Below are 16,310 nucleotides of genomic sequence, written 5' to 3' on the forward strand. Positions count from 1 at the left end.
GCCGACCGCGCCGCTCCCGCGCAGGCATCGCCAATCGAAGCTCCGCGCACTCCACCCGCCGGCAGCGCCCGGCCCCGCCCCGCGGCCCTTCCCGGCTGCTCCGGGCGGGCGCGGCACACTCGGCTGCTGCTTCGGGAGCCGCTGGCAGGGTGGCGAGCCGGTGTATCCCCCGGGAACTCGGAGTACACCCTATTTCATTAATATTCCCTCCTCTTCTACTCCCGCCCCAAGGCTCCTCCCCGGCCACTCTCCCCGCCTGTCCCCAGCCCCAGAGAGGTGCCCGCTGCTGCCCCCGGCGCCGTGGTGTCGACACCGCCGCCCCAGCGCCAGGGGTGGAGCCCGTGCCCGCTGTGTGTACCGCATCCCCAGGCTGGGCTGCTCTCCCTGGGCCACGCCCGAGCCCCCCGGTGCCAGCGGGTTCCCCGTGCCGGCGGGCACTCACTGCGCGGGGGTGCCAGAGCGCGGAACGCGCCCGGCCCGGAACGGCAGCCGCGCGGTCCGAGCTGCCGCGGGCCTCTCGCACGAGGGCACCGGCGCGCGAGACCAGGGCGGGTCCGATGCTGGCCACGCGCCAGCCTCGCGCCCCCTAGCGGCCTCGCGCCGCCGCCGCCGGGGGGAGGGGCCCCGCCCGGCCAGTAGGGGCGTGGCCAGCAGGGGGCGCCGCGGGCGCGGGGCCGGGCGGGGCGGGGGCGCGGCCACATAAAGGGCCCCGCGCACGGCCCGGGCCCACAGCGCTGCCGCACCGCCGCACGGAACGGAGAACGGACCGGCACCGCGCCCGCAGGTAAAGGGCAGCGCCACCGCCTCAGCGCGCCGCGGTCTGGCCGCCGCACAGACCCCCTTTGTCCTTCCTTTCCCGGGCGCGGCGCCCCGCAGCGGGTCCCCCTGGGTGCGATTGTGTTTAAGGGCTTTTTTCCCTTGGGGCGGGCGGAACCCCGCGACCGCGCCCCGCCCGCCGCGACTGGCGCTGAGGGTGCTGCACCTCGGGATCGCCCGCCCTGTCCTGGACTACCTCACGTAGTGCTCGGGGCTCCCGCTAGTCGGTGGTGTCCCTGGCGCTGGCTCGGGGGCCCTCGGCTGTCCCCTCCCGCCTGGGGAGTGGCCGCAGGCGCGGCCGTGCCGGTGCCGCGGCTTCAGCCTTGGCCGTGGCGGGGCTGCTGCCCTCGGCCCGGTGGGAAAATCCCCCGTGTGCCACCAGATCGCCTTGTCAGGGGCCAGTACGGCCGAAAAACGAGTGCAGCCGGCAACTCGGTGGGTGCCAGCGACCCGCTCCGTGCCCCCGGCCAGCCCTCCCTCCCGCGAGATGAGCTGTATGCCGCAGTCACGGACTTGTTGCAATAGTTAATTATTGCCCGTAGGCCCCGAGCCCTTCCGCGGGACCAAGAGGGATTTGGAAATAGACGGTTTCTTCTGAGTTGCCTTGGCTGTGTGCCTGGGTTAAGTGTGTTTAAAGAAGAGCTGCTGCAGGGGAAAGACCTTGCTGGATTTTGGCAGTTCAGTACAAAATCAGCGGGGACGAGTGACAGAGTTGGGCTCTGGGGGATGTGTGCTCTCCAGGGGAGCCTCTCGGCATGGTGAGCAGACAAGGGATGCTGCTGCAGTACTGCCCCAGTTCACAGAGAAACTGGGCGCACTGGTGGTGAGGATGGGACGAGTGCCAGTGCCTGGCCATGGTCGCACAAACATGCTGGATGCTGTCAGAGTCGTTGAAGAGGCTGCTGTTCCCACACACCAATGGAGGTGTTTCTCACCTACCTTTGTGTTCTCTGCATGGCAGCAGCATCAAATGGCTCTGAAGCCAAAATGATTACTATGACTGACACAGTCTGATTTGTCCTAGTTAAGTGGAACCAAACCACAAAACAAGCGGTATTTTCAGGGTTTGTGCCTGTCTACATTTTTACTTTAATGAATCGGACTGTTTCTCAGATTGTTCCAAAAAGCAAAACTGAACTCTCCCACAGTAGTAATTCTGTGCCGAGGCCATGGACTATGATACAGACCTTGTTATTTAGATAGTCACAGTTGAAAATTGGGTTCAAAATACTTGCAAAACTAAACTGATTTCAGATAGAGTGGGGTCATGTGGAGTTTAAGTTCTCCTTGAGGACTAGAGAGACCCAATATAAGCCAAGGTGCTGTGTTAGGGATAGAAATGCCTGAAGTAGTTTATCTTTTAAACTGAGTCTCTGTAACGCAATCTCATTTTACTTTTTCAATTTTGTTTTTAGAGTTTTGTGTTATTTTTTAGGTGGGGCTTTTTGTTTGGGTTTTTTTTTTGTTGTTGTTTTTTTTTTGTCTGGAGGTGTCTTTTTTGGCGTTTTGTTGTTGTTGGTTTTGCTTCCTCTTTGTTTTTGAGCTTTAAAAGGTTTAGAAAAGCTTGATCCTGTGAACATAGCTTAGAAATTTTATTCTCTTCTCAGACTAAAATTGGTTAATAGATTGGATTTTGGAAATGCAGCACAAGTTACTTAATTAAAAATAAATAAAATTTTAATCCTGGTATAGTCTCCCAACATGCTTGCAATGGGAGGCCTTGCTCTGCAAGCCTCACACCTCGGAATGACTTGGTCTGGATGAACAGATCCTGTGTACAGTAGGACCCCTCATTCTGGGTCAAGTATTCCTGGCCCTTGGTCTCCGAGACGGCAGCCTCAGGCACAGGGTTTGCTATCTCACTGTAGTATCCAGCAGCTGCACACTGGCACAGGGCTGTCTGAGGGAGGAGCTTGCCAACTCGAAGCTCTTGCATAATCCGAGACCCAAGAAGCTGTGACTGCTGGAAAGAAGGGCACTCTAGAGCAGTTCAGTACCTTCTGAGGTTGTCTTGACAAAGAACAAAGTGCAAATAGAAGGGCAGAGTTCAAGTTCTTTTTTTTTTTTTTTTTTTTTTTTTTTTTTTTTTTTTTTAGTCTTTGTTCCCTACAGCAAACAAATCTCTCCAGTATTTATTTTATCTGTAGAAATAAAGCTTGCCACAAGTAAATACTCTTGATGTGTAGCCCTTGGATTTTTCTACCTGTTTCCTTCCTTCCTGGGGGACAAAGTTAATAAAGAAGCTTACAACATAATAATCTTAGTAGTTTCAGCAGTATGAGCTGACATTGTAATCATGTCCATTAACCCCTGATTTTCAGAAAAAGGTGGAGAAACAGGTAACTGGGCTAGAACTCATGAAATCTAAAAGTAAATGGTGCTTATCTACTTCTGTGGAGTTTGGGGGAAGAATTTGATCATATTTTTAAATTTTTTGATACAATCATTATTAAAGCCCATGCCCTTAATTGTCAAAATATTAATCTTTCTTTTTATCCTCACACAGATCTCTCTAGGAGCTGGGGCTTTAAGGAAAATACCATGTAACATGAAACTAAGGATAAATTGAGGTTATTTTCAAGAGACTTTTTGGAAAGATTCTGTATGCGATGTTACTGCCTCACCTAGTTATGTGGTAAAAATGCAGGATACATGTATTGGTAGCTTTTAACTTAATTTGGACTTTTTTTATGCCTATTGCAGTTCAAGATGTCTAAAAAAATCCGTGGAGGCTCCGTTGTGGAAATGCAAGGAGATGAAATGACACGAGTCATCTGGGAGCTGATTAAAGAAAAGCTGATTTTTCCTTATGTAGATCTGGATTTGCACAGGTAATGACTCTGTGACATTCAGCTGAATGTACTGAAGTTTGCATGTGTCAGGAGGTGTTGATGGATTTTCATTTCGCACCGGAAGCTTGCCCTCCAGGGTTCCTTGCAGCAGTAAGCAGTGCATGCTGACTTGTGAGTTAGAGTTTTGCCTGTGCTCTATGCTGTGTCTCCAAGAAAGTCTCTCAGAGACATGGCTGGTATTTTATTTTCCTCTGTCTTGGGGTTTCCACGACCTGGGCAGTCTGCATGACCTTGCAGCCTAAACAGTGAGAAGAAATACGGGCTGTTTCAGCCAGTCCCTGACTTGAAGCATAGCATCCTGCACCCCTGAGTGGGCTTATGGCTTCTTGCCATGCCTGTCTGAAGGTCTGCCCAGAGGACAGAAGGGTGTGTGTAGGGCACAGACTCTGCCCTGATGGCTGTGAGCCTGAGCTCTGCTGTTGACAATGTGAGCTAACTGTTGCAATTACTCCCTGAAGCTAGGCTGTGCTCCTATACTCCCTTCTGGAGAATAACAAATACTAGCAGCTGGGTACAGCAAAAGGAACATGCTATCTATAGCATCTGGCCGAGCAGAACAAATAATCTTTTCCTTTTCTGGCCACTGAGCTATAATTATTAGAGGAGTATCCAGCTACATTGCTCCTAGCCGTGTGGACAGAGGCCTTCAGTGGTGTCTGCCATAGTTAAACCCACAAGTCTGACCTCTTCCCCTGCCACTGGAGCCATTTGTATGCCACCTACATCAGGCTTTCTGCTTGCTGCTGTTGGGAACCAGGCAGACAGGAACCCAGCAGCATAATACATGCACACAGTCTGGAGAACATCCCTTTTCAAAGAGGGTGGGAGGAGGGCAAGCAAACCCCTGGCTGAGGCAGCACAATGGCTAGATTGATGTACAGCTGGCTGTGCTTCAGGGCTGTCCCATGCTGGGCACCCATTGTTCTCCAAAAGCTATTGAAACACTGAGTATGGAAATGACCTTCCTCTGATGCTTGAGAGGAATATTGGCAGTTTTGCTGCCAGAGCAGGATCGTGGGTCCCTTGTCAAAGCAGTTTTGAAGTGTAGTATAGCTTCATGTGCTCAGTACATGAAGGAAGCCAGAGCCTTCAGCACAAGAGGTTTGAAATAAAGGCTCATATCTGGGGACTTTGCTGTTCCATGCAATGAAAACCCTCAACTGACAGGTGCCATTGCAGGAAACTCAGAAGGCAAGGCAGAGGAGATAGTCCCATGCTGGCAGCAAACCTTAGCCATGAACTGAAGCTCTCCTTTCTCCCATCTCCTACCAACCTCCACCAACAGGAGAAATGTCACTGTGTAAGTCTGTTTTCTTCCAGTCCAGCAGCATTTGCACTGGAAGAGGGATAACTTCAGTTGTGGCAGAATGCTGCAGCTACACTCACAAGGACATGTAGGATCTTGTTTCTTTCCTGTTGAATACAAACAAATGTCCTGGGAAGTCCTGATGATGTTTGTGGGTTTGTTACAGCTATGACTTGGGCATTGAGCATCGTGATGCTACAAATGATAAAGTAACTGTGGAAGCTGCTGAAGCCATAAAGAAATACAACGTTGGCATAAAGTGTGCAACCATCACTCCTGATGAGAACAGAGTGGAGGAGTTCAAGCTGAAGCAGATGTGGAAGTCTCCCAATGGCACAATTAGAAACATCCTAGGTGGCACTGTCTTCAGAGAGGCGATTATCTGCAAGAACATTCCCCGGCTGGTGTCTGGGTGGGTGAAACCCATTGTCATCGGCCGTCACGCTTATGGGGATCAAGTGAGTCACTCCAGTGTTTACTCCTCTTAACAGGCTTATTCCTGGCTGGTATAGAGCTCCAAAGACTTAGACATCCCTGTGCTCCTGCTCTGTGCCTTGCATTCCACCTGGGAGCACACATGCTAGCACTTTGTGCTGCACCCAGCAAGTGTGGGAGAGCATGGTTCATGCCTCTGTCCCTTGAGCAGTGTCACTGTATAAACAGCATTCAGAAACCTGTGCTTGGATTACACAGGCCTGTACTTAGGCACTTAACTCTGCTAGGTTATTCTTCACCTCCCTAGAACACTCCTTCCTACATAAGAACTTTATGAATCTTTAGAAAATATTATTTTACGCTGCCCACCTTCTTACTTTGCAGGACTTTCTGGTGTCAAATGTTGCTCATAGCAAAAATGGATAAAAGTGAATGATTTCTAGAAGTGGGCAAAATTGCCTTCTGTATGGGGGTGTGGTTTTGTTCTGTTTCTTGCAGAGCACACCTGAGTTGGTATCTGACCTGGGCACATCAGGCTGTGGTGCAGAAGTAGGGAAACCTCTTATCAGAACTTCCCTGACAATGGTAGTACAAGGCTGTGGAAAGCCCTGGAACCATTCTCAGTGTTGTGCCCTCTGAGTAGCCTGGAAGATAAGAATCAGTCATACTGTTCTCCATGGGCAATCATATGTTACAAAGCTACCAAATGTGGCAAAAGAGAAGTCTTGTAGAAGAGCCAAGTGCTTAAATAGGTGGCTAAACCTGCAAACTGAGAGCAAGTCATTAAATTACCTGCTATAGGAAGGTAAAAAGTTTTCAAGATGAAAATAATTGCAGAACCCTGACACTAGAAAAGAATGGGATTCAACATCCTTAAAGGTTGTGAAAAATTGAGAAGGTTAAAATGATAGGAAACAGTGGATTAAAGGGAAAGAATTGAAACCCTGCAAAAGTATGAGATTAAAGTGAAAGGAACAATATCAGAACATACAAAGAACATAGGAGCAAGACACTAACTTCAGAACAGCTTAGGGAACAGATTCCCTTAATAGGAGGAAGGCTACATGAAAAAGAATAATAAGTTTCAAGGAAATGTAACCTTAAATAGTACTGTTCAGGACAATTGGGAAGGTGAGACAGCATTTAAATTAATAAAAACTTAAAAGTTTTTAACTTCAAAGGCTCTTACTACAGGTTGGCCTTTCAAATGTCATCTTGTATGATGTATGAACCCTACAAGATCAGCAGCTGTAATATGAATGGCTTTTTTAAGGCAGGGAGAGGAGGCTTTCTATCCACCAACCACACAACAGTCTAAATACTCTGCACTTTAAAACTTCAGCACATCTGCAAAAGTAGATACTCTGCCCATTGATGGGGCCCAAAAATCTGTGAGCTTTTTCCCCTAAAGGGGAAGATGGCTTCTGAAACAGGTGGACTTTTGACTATTTAAGGATACAGTTCAGTGATGCTCTTGGCAGTGCTGGGTTAACTGTTGGACTTGATCTTAAGAGTCTTTTCCAACCTAAGTGATTCCATGACTCTCGTCTTTTTAAGCTCTAGTAAAATAATCCAATGACAATATGGCTGAAGAAAGAGTCTGCTTAATGGGGTTTTTAGTCCAACTGTTTTTCTGTAACCTGCCCTCCCAAATGAGGACTGTCTTTCATGGTTCTCTCTTCCTGAGAGAAAAATTATCATGGCTTTTTTTTTGTTTTTAACAGTACAGAGCAACCGATTTTGTGGTACCTGGGCCTGGAAAAGTGGAGATGACCTACACTCCTGCAGATGGAGGCAAACCAGTCACATATCTGGTCCATAACTTTGAAAGTAGGTATTTTCTCCAATTAGTCATTAAAACTGATACACTGGTATTTTTTTATTTAATTCAACCTTGAATTATCAGTCAAATCTGTTTGATGGTAAAATATGACTTTGAGAGAGAGTGGGGGAGAAAGTTTGGGCCTTCTTCATTTATTTGTCAAGTACTGAAAGTACCGTGAAATCTTCCTGGGATCAAAGAGGCACCTCAAGAACACAATCATTTTAGATTAGCCACCTGTCATGCTCACTATATGACGACTCTGGTAGCAGCATATATGTTTTTCTCTCTGATCAGAGGCAAACTTACTATGTAAACTAGGTTTGACCTATGGGGAGATATATTTGCGAGCAATCCATGTGCAATTCTTTCTGGGTTTAGTTTGTTTTGCTGATCTCTATACCTTTGCTGTTTTTGCCCTTCTTTATGAAGCAGTCTTTTTATATGCTCAAGAGAAATGAGAATTAACACTTAGTCTGTAAGGTGGAAAGAGGATTTCACAAGGATGCTCCTGACTGTGTAGGCTGTAACTGTTTTCATAGATGCAGTCCCGAAGGTTTTGGTGTCTCTATTCTCCCTATTGCTCTGCTGGTTGCAGACATTGCAAGGCTCAGAAGAGTCCTGGTGTTGCTGGGCTTTGTTAATGGAAGCAGTTGCAGACATGTTGCCAGAACTCAGGCTGTTTTCTCTAGGGGGCAGGATTCAAGGAAACATCATACAAGTCATGTCTGTCTGTCATTAATCAAAGGGTTCAGGATGTAAAGTCTTACAGTGATCTATTTAGCTACAAAAAAAGTGAAACCACATAAACCAATTGGTTTGTGTGCAGTTGGTTTGGCAAACAGCTACCAAGACTGACATACGACCCTCCTTGGTAATACTTGATTTCTCTGGCATGCTTGCTCCTAAGAACCTACATCTCTATCATCTCTTGTTGCATAGCCTTTCATCTGGAGTTCACCTCTGTGGCCAGTCCCAATCTGTTTTCATTTGCTAGGTGACTGCTGAGCCTGTGTTGGAGATGTGTGGCCATCCAGCTGCCAGTCTTGTTTGCTACTCTGCATTGCATCAGCAAGCAGAAGGCAGGGAAATGCAAAGATGGCAGATTACTGCTGTTGCTCTAGGGAGCTGGCCTCCCCACAGATAACTCTTGTGCCAGCACATCTCCCAAATAATTAAGGGAAGCTTGTCTTTTTGCTGTACTAATATGTTCAACCTTGACACTGAGTCAAGAGATTTTTAGCAGGCAGTAGGATTGTATGACTGCAATAAGGATTTTCTTTTACAAGTATGAGAATAGCTGTTTTATTCAGAATTAATAGCTGTCATCCAGCAACCATGAAATCATGGTTCCAAAGGACACAGTCTCTGTAGCTGATCACACCCTGAAGTGTCCTTGACTCCATAGGGAAGGTGCAGAGATAACATGTAACAACAGGAATTTCATTCTCTGCCAATATCAACTTTAAATGACATTGCTATCTTGGCAAGCAGATAAACCTCCTCTGGCTTCCCCTCTTCATTCTGCGTGTATGTCCATATAGTAACAACCATCTGAAGGTGGTAAGGATAAATGGATATTAGGAAAAATAGCTATTTTAAAACTTCGGGTGTTTCTAGAACAAAGCTCCCTAATATTGGTTCTGTACAAAAACTAGATAGATGGTGGTAGTGAGGTGCTTAAAATTAAGTACATGGTATCTAGTTTTCATTAGAAACAGAGTTGTGCTCTGAAAATGACAAAGCTTTCTCCTGAAGCTCTAGACCCTCCTTTCACCCACAATCATCCTCTTCCATGATCTGAGTGCTGCTTTCTTCTGGGTGAGCTGGGCTGCAAGTTCAGCACACTTCCATTTGTGCTTCTAACACATCTGCCTTGCACAATCTAAGTCATGTGAATGTTGATAGTTCCTCAGAGCCTTCTCAGGACTTGCCTGAGCTCCCACATGATTGGCACATTCTTCCCACAACTTGCTAGAAGTGAGCCTGAGCGGGTGGATCAAAGCACCAGGGTAGGCCACACGTGCTGAAAAAAAATGCAGGAGTTCATGTGGAGTCTTGTTTACCTGAGCTAGGCAAAGCAGTCCTTGACTGCTGGAGTTAGTTCTGAAGGTGCAAAACATTTAAGGTGTGAGCACATCCCTTTCTGACTTTGACTGAGACCTCCTGCTCTAAACTGCTGCCTGCTGCTTTGATAGAAAAAGACTGTATTACTTAAATGGCTAGTAGGAGTTCAAGTGCATTCACTTCTGTCACAGTGTGCTTGAGTACTTAGGCTGGATTAGAACAAAACTTCTTAGAGGGATTAGATCACATTATTAAGGTGTACTTGCCTGTAAAACAAAACCACCTTCCTATCCATGTGTCACAGAACTGCTGGAGCTTTGAGCTGATAACACAAAGCAAATCTTCTCCTGAAAGAACCAACCTTAAATTGAGAACTAGATTAAGACACCTGGGGACAGCACCAGTCTGCCTGCCAGCCAGAGTATGCTATGCGGAGAATAAAATTCTTAAACCAAAACTAAATCTAGTTGATTCCTATCTGTTCTTCCTCCACTAACAGGCTGTGGTGGTGTAGCCATGGGAATGTACAATCTTGACCAGTCTATCAAGGATTTTGCCCACAGTTCCTTCCAGATGGCGCTGTCTAAAGGCTGGCCCCTCTACATGAGCACCAAAAACACCATTCTGAAGAAATACGATGGCCGTTTCAAAGACATCTTCCAAGACATCTATGACAGGTAATCAGTTCTGTACTTCCTACTGCAGTGCAGAAGTCTGCAGCAGGAACATCCTCTCCAGCCTTGTGAGTTGCTTTTTCAGACACTCAGCAACACTTTAAGGGCACAGGGAATGCCACATCTGTCACAGTCTCCCTTGTCCTGCAAGGTGCAATACTCAATGTGGAAAGCTCTGCTAAATGTGGCTGTGGTGTCCATATCTTCTAATAAAGCCACAGATTCTCTGTGGGTGCCTCTATAATTCTGAAGCAGCCAAGGGAAAAAAGAGTAACGAGAATGCAGGGTTTTTTGGTTTTAGTCTTACCTCTGTGCACCTCTCTATGTACAGACTCTGCAATTCCCTGTTTCTATGACAAGGTGTTTTGGTTTTTGTTTCCTAGAGAATACAAGTCCCAGTTTGAAGCCAAAAAGATCTGGTATGAGCACAGGCTCATTGATGACATGGTTGCTCAGGCCATGAAATCCGAAGGAGGCTTTGTCTGGGCTTGCAAGAACTACGATGGGGATGTGCAGTCTGACTCTGTTGCACAAGGTATGAGGTGCTTCCTGTGCCACACTGAAGCAGGCTTAGTGGCAGTCTCTTGTGTCCTTCTGTCACATCTTATGGAATGGCCCAGGATGTGATGTTCAGTCTCAAAACTTGTATTTCAAACTTGTTGCCAGTCATGGAGGTATCAGGCGGTCAAAAAAATTCTGATTTTGCTTTTACAAGAAAATCTATTGAATGTAGACTCTGTAGTTGTATTTATTTACAGTAGGGAAGTTTCTACCCCATGATAACTAGTAGGGTTTCTAGTCTCATGGACAGTATTTAGACAGCTGGTTCTCTGTCACTGACAGCTTGAGTGAAGCTGACTGCTGCTGAGTGTGATGGCAGGTGCTCTGCAGATATGTCATAAAACTTTCAGGACCTAAAGCTACCTGTCAGGTGTAAAGAGAGATATTGATAGGTTTAACTAGACATAATTGCAATGCTTTATCAAAATCCTGTATAACCAAGGTGCCTGGTGCCAAAATAAATATGGATGCAGAATTCCACAGGATGAGATGTGTGGCTTTATGTAATACACTCTTTCTGAAGTAGTGCTACTAAACTGCCTCCCACAGAACAAGAATGTGTTGGACTGCTAAACAAAGCAGCTTTCAAACATGGACATCTCTGAAACATACAGAGTTAGAACTGGTGTGAATGTCCAATATCAGAAGTTGCTGGTTCCTCTCACAAGAGCAGATGCTCTTAATAAGTTGTTTTGTTTCCTGTCACCCTGTGTGAAAGACAAGCAGCCCAACACTTACTGTTCTCTTACTGTACATTTTCAGAAATCTGTCCAGCAAATTAGGTAAGAAAACTAATTTCCTTGAAATGGTGCAGAAAGTCTGTATAGCTATAGCTCATGGTTCAGCTGGACTTCATGTTCAGATGAACCGTTATTTTGATGTGTAGGGACTTGCCAGTTAATTGCAGAAGCACCACTACAGCTCTGCTGTTCAGGGATTTTCCTATTGGTGGGAAGATGTAGGGGGATTGTAGGATGGGGAGATGAAGGGGAATTTGAGGGAGCTGTCCAAAGGAGACACTGAGCTTTTGAAACTTGTATTTTGTAGGCTATGGCTCTCTGGGGATGATGACCAGCGTGCTGATCTGCCCTGATGGCAAGACTGTAGAAGCAGAAGCTGCTCACGGGACAGTCACTCGTCACTACCGCATGCACCAGAAAGGCCAAGAAACCTCCACTAACCCCATTGGTGAGCTGCTTTTCACTGCCCTTCATCATCTCTGCACGTGAAAGAACAAGTTTAGAGTAAGAACATCTGCAGCCTTTCTGTAGACAACTGTACCACTTAGTGGTGAAACTTGCAGGTCATAATGCATTTTTCTTCCAGAGATTGTGGTTACCCTTAAGGGGAAGGAAGTACCTAAGATTCTTAAATGCTCATTGATCAAAAGAAGTTACAAAAGTCAGAGGGTTTGCAAACAATCAGAAAGTACATCAGTAAATTGCACACATGGCATGGAAATACCTGCTATATAAGCACACAGCAGTGGGTTTTGGATAAAGGGGCAGAGTGAAAGTGAAGAGAGGAATTAAAGAGAGAAAGATTAATTAAAGGAAGTAAGAAAGGAAAAAAAAGGGGGAATTTAAGGAAGAAAAAGAGAAAAGAGAGAAAAATAGATCACTGGTCCTGGCTACAGCATTGATGTACTTTGGGCTGCTGTTTAAAGGGTTGTTAGAGAGTAGGGTATAGTATGCCTTAGCTCGCTATAATCGAGAGCTGGAGGAGTCTCACTTTGGGTCACTTTTTATGGGGTTGCAAGAGAGTGAGCTTTAGTTATAGTAATTTTCCATCCTGGCTGCAATTCAAGTCAGTAACTTTCTTTGAAAGTTCAGTAACAAAAATATTATTCAACTTGGGTTGTTATTCAGGCAAGAAAAATACCTTTGCAAGACTGTTCATTTTAAAAAAAGGTGCTCATTAGACACCACAAGTTCCTGGGTTTCTGATAAGCTTGCAAAAGGCTTAGGTGTGGTTTGCCAAGGCCTAATGAGTATTTCTCAGATCACAGTGTGTGATGAGGAGGAGGCAAGTCTCATGACTTAAGTCAGCTTCTCTGGGTCTCTACAGACAGAGCTACAGCCTGAAGCAAAAAACAGGCTGGAATGGAGTGAGTGCAAGCAATAAACTGGACCTAACTTAGCCTTTATGCACTCATTCTTCAGGAAACTATTGGTTTATAGCCACAAGGCCTTAAGGTTTAGGTTGGTTGTTTTTTATTACTCTTTCTGATGGCCCAGACGAACCACCCACACCCCAAGCCATGTACACACTCAAAGTGTAAGGGTACATGAAATGGGACATGAGGGAAAGCATCCTTTAAATTTGCACAGAGGTCAGAGCATAATGTAGTGTTAGGAAAAGAACTGTACCCTTCTGTCACAATATTCTCTGTAACTACAGAGTCCTACCACCTGGCATTCTTTCTGACTTGGGCAGGAGGAAAATAAGATTACATGCATAGTAGAGATTACTGGAAGCAGTGAGTAGTTTCTGAGGTCTGCTTTGGTTTTTTTTTTCCCCAAGTTCCACAAAAGGCAAAGGATACCTAAATGAAGATAAGTGTTCTTTCCCGTTCCAGATTTTGTATCTTCTTTTTCAGTCTGCTTTCCGTTTTATTGGTATTAAAAAATCCAATTGTTCTACATGATGATTTAGAGCAACTTTCAGGAAGTTCTGGTAAGATAGAATAACCCAGTGTTCTCTCTCAGCCTCCATCTTTGCATGGACAAGAGGCCTTGCTCACAGAGCTAAGCTGGACAACAACACTAGCCTCAGGAACTTTGCAGTTGCCCTGGAAGAAGTCTGCATTGAGACCATTGAATCTGGCTTCATGACAAAGGACCTTGCTGCCTGCATCAAAGGCCTGCCTAAGTAAGTGTCTGAAATAACCAACTATGCCTAGGGAAGGCTGTTTTATGTGGTGGCTCTGAACAGCAGGAGTCTGTATCATAGGACTCCTTGTACCCAGTCCTGTAAAACAAATATGAGACATCCCTGACCCAAACAACTTAGTGCAGATTGCTCTCTCCCTGCTATTGCACAAAATGAATGGGAGAAAAAAGTAAAGAAGGAATTGCAAAATTTACATGTTTTGTATGACAGTCTAGCTATGGTGGCCAGATCCTAATAAATGAAGAAGACCTACATAATTGTAAAATATCACCTGGCTACCTCTTCCCAGAGCCTTATGGCTAAAACCCCAGCCTGATGAGTAGGAGAGAACTCTTTTGGTTTTAGAGGCAAAACAAAGTTCTTTGAATAGTCTTCCTCTGCTTCATTTGAGTCTATACAACTAATACCTGTCTTGTTTTGTTTCCCCCTGCCAGCGTCACACGCTCTGATTACCTGAACACCTTTGAGTTCATGGACAAGCTTGCTGAAAACTTGAAGCGGAAGTTGGCCTCTATGCCCAAAGCTTAAGGCATGGGTTGACTCAAGCTGCCCTAACAAAGTGTCTCCCACTTACATCAGAGTGTAAGTGGCATTGTCTCATTTGTTGTGCTTCTTTTAGGCTGTTCTTCAGCTTTGGCCATCTGGTATTATCACACTGGTAGATACTTCCTATCAGAATCATCTCTTTGCCCAATTACTCATTTTTCTCTTGATTTTCTGTCTGATCACACTTGAGTCTTCTTGCAAAGCACAGGCACCGGAGGTCTCTTTCCTCAAGAAAAGTGAATTCTGTAGACTGGAATCACCTAAGGGAACTTCATGACTTGAGAAGGTATGAACTGGGGGTTTTAGCAAGCTCTCCATTTTGTGTCTCAAAGATAGCTCCCTTCTTAAGCTGCTGCATTGAGTCAACACTTCCCAGACTCTGCAGCTGTGCTGGATTCACCTCATATTTATGTCAAGATCTTGGACTCCATCAGGAGAGTGGGAATGGTGCTCCACACCACAGTCTCTATTCCTCCTGTCAAAAGCCCCCTCACACACCTTCTGCCCCATCTCACAGACTTCAGTCACACTAGAACGTGTTACAGCTTCTGGCTGAAGAAGCTTTGCATTTTGAGCACACTCTTCACCTTGAGATCTGTCAGGACTACTTTCTGCATTGTTTTTAATTGCAGTTGTTTTTTTCTTGTTCTTGCTTTCTTAGCAGTTGTTCTCTCATCAGTTTTAGTTTTTTAATAGGCTCCTTCCAGGGTACAAATGTTCACCCATGACTGCTCAATCTTGCTGAATTTTTACAGTCTCACTCCCTCCACATGTGAAACTCTACTAATATATAGATGATACTCTAATTGAAGGAGATTCCCATGAAAAGGTGGGAGAAGCAGCAGCAATAATAGGAAGCACTACATGAAGCAGAAATTGAAATTCAGCCTGAAAAATGTCAAGGACCAAGAAATAAATTTTTGGGTACTTGGTAGATGCAGCCAGTGCAGTAGTTCCTCCAGACACTTGAAAGGAATGAGAAGAAATACAAGTGCCCTCATCAAAGAAAAAAATGCAAGAGTTAATGGGAACTTTAGGATATTGGAGAAAACACGTACCTGCCTTTTCTGTTATTGCTTGCGTAACTGGGTCTGTATTATGCTTTGTTGTCTAACTTTACAAACACTAGATAAAAATGAACATAGACACTTTTAAACTTTTAGAAAATCATGTTTTCTGACACCCTTTGAGCTGCTAGGTGAAGTCCTACTTTTCCTAAGCAGATGAGTTTGACAAAAGCTCAGTATTGGTCTGGATTCCTAATTTTGTTCACAGCAGACCTGAGGTTTTTCTCTGTGACTTTGATCTATGTTTCTCTCTTTCTCTCAGTCTGAAGGCCAGTTTGAGTCACAGCTCTGGTCAAACCAGCAGTGACCTACTGTGCAGCAGACCTTAGAAATGAATACTGTCCTCCTCTCTCAAGTACTTCCCAGTGAGTATAAGTGAGCTCAGAGGGCTATGCCAGCTCTACCACAGCCCTCCTGAATTTATCTTGTAGTGCCAACCAGAGCACAGTGTCCTGATTCCAAGGGATTTGGTTCCATTGCTACAGTCAGGACTGTAGCATTTCAGTAGCACTTAGTAAATGCTGGAAACAAGCCTTATAGGCTAAGAGCCTACCAAAGCCATGCTGCAGTTTCTAAATGCAGGCCATGCATTTAGTTATGCTCCTTCTGACTGGATGTGAAGCATAGGAACTGTTAACCTCTTCCCTCACCCCACAATTCATAAAGGTGCAAACTTTTCTCCAGTTGTCTGGGCTATTACTTACCCTTGTTGTCTTATGGCAAGTCATATCATGACTGTGAAAACTTATTCCATCCGTGGTTGTGTGTTGGTTTTTTTTTAAGGAATATTTTTAATTCAAACTAAAATAAAAGCCAACTAACATTCCTTGTGTCTCCTTCCTTTGTGTGATTAGCAAATATGGGGAAACTGCCTCAGAGAGAGACTCCAGTAGCTTTCAGTACAGGCTGGGACAGACTGTTGGAATGTGATATAAGCAAAAAGTATCTCCCTTCTTAGAATAGAGTTTCTATTTGTTCTAGCCTAGGCACAGCTGTCATGTGAAGTGTCATGGTAAGCATTAGGTACTGTACAAGAATTTGAAAATACCACTTGCATTGAAATTTTATTTTGGGAGTAATACAAACTGATACATCATTGCTCAGCAAACAAACTGGTTACACATGAATAAACTCTCCCCCTCCAGCTGACTGCTAGAGGTGGTGATGAGGATAGATTAGAGACACCAATGTTAGACTAAAGGAGCTCCTATTACCCTGTGTTTGAAGCACAGCTCTGTAACTGCTCCATACCTTCAATGTCAGTGAATACAA

At 45.3% G+C, this 16,310-nt stretch overlaps 2 protein-coding genes across 2 annotated transcripts in view; one reads left to right on the forward strand and one right to left on the reverse strand.

Moving 5' to 3' along the window:
* Positions 1–459, reverse strand: part of PIKFYVE (phosphoinositide kinase, FYVE-type zinc finger containing) — a 63,676-nt gene extending 63,217 nt beyond the window's left edge. The window contains exon 1 of the mRNA XM_063162272.1: positions 443–459. The gene's annotated coding sequence lies outside the window, so the exon portion shown is untranslated. The remainder of the gene's footprint in view (positions 1–442) is intronic.
* A 235-nt stretch (positions 460–694) lies between these two features.
* On the forward strand, positions 695–15,864 carry IDH1 (isocitrate dehydrogenase (NADP(+)) 1). Its single transcript, XM_063162281.1, has 9 exons — positions 695–784; positions 3,520–3,647; positions 5,141–5,432; positions 7,134–7,239; positions 9,798–9,975; positions 10,356–10,507; positions 11,581–11,721; positions 13,242–13,404; positions 13,860–15,864. Exons 2-9 carry the CDS (start codon positions 3,526–3,528, stop codon positions 13,951–13,953), a joined length of 1,248 nt encoding a protein of 415 aa, XP_063018351.1. The 5' UTR covers positions 695–784; positions 3,520–3,525; the 3' UTR covers positions 13,954–15,864.
* The last annotated feature ends 446 nt before the right edge of the window (positions 15,865–16,310 follow it).

Source organism: Melospiza melodia, chromosome 8, assembly GCF_035770615.1.
Source record: "Melospiza melodia melodia isolate bMelMel2 chromosome 8, bMelMel2.pri, whole genome shotgun sequence".
Taxonomy (NCBI): domain Eukaryota; kingdom Metazoa; phylum Chordata; class Aves; order Passeriformes; family Passerellidae; genus Melospiza; species Melospiza melodia.

What these genes read in the sequence shown, in the direction of transcription:
- IDH1 (XM_063162281.1), top strand. Translation starts at nt 3,526, where the DNA reads ATGTCTAAAAAAATCCGTGGAGGCTCCGTTGTGGAAATGCAAGGAGAT. An exon ending in GTCACGCTTATGGGGATCAA is followed by an intron (nt 5,433 to 7,133) that starts GTGAGTCACTCC and finishes TGTTTTTAACAG; the next exon opens with TACAGAGCAACCGATTTTGT. An exon ending in TCTGGTCCATAACTTTGAAA is followed by an intron (nt 7,240 to 9,797) that starts GTAGGTATTTTC and finishes CTCCACTAACAG; the next exon opens with GCTGTGGTGGTGTAGCCATG.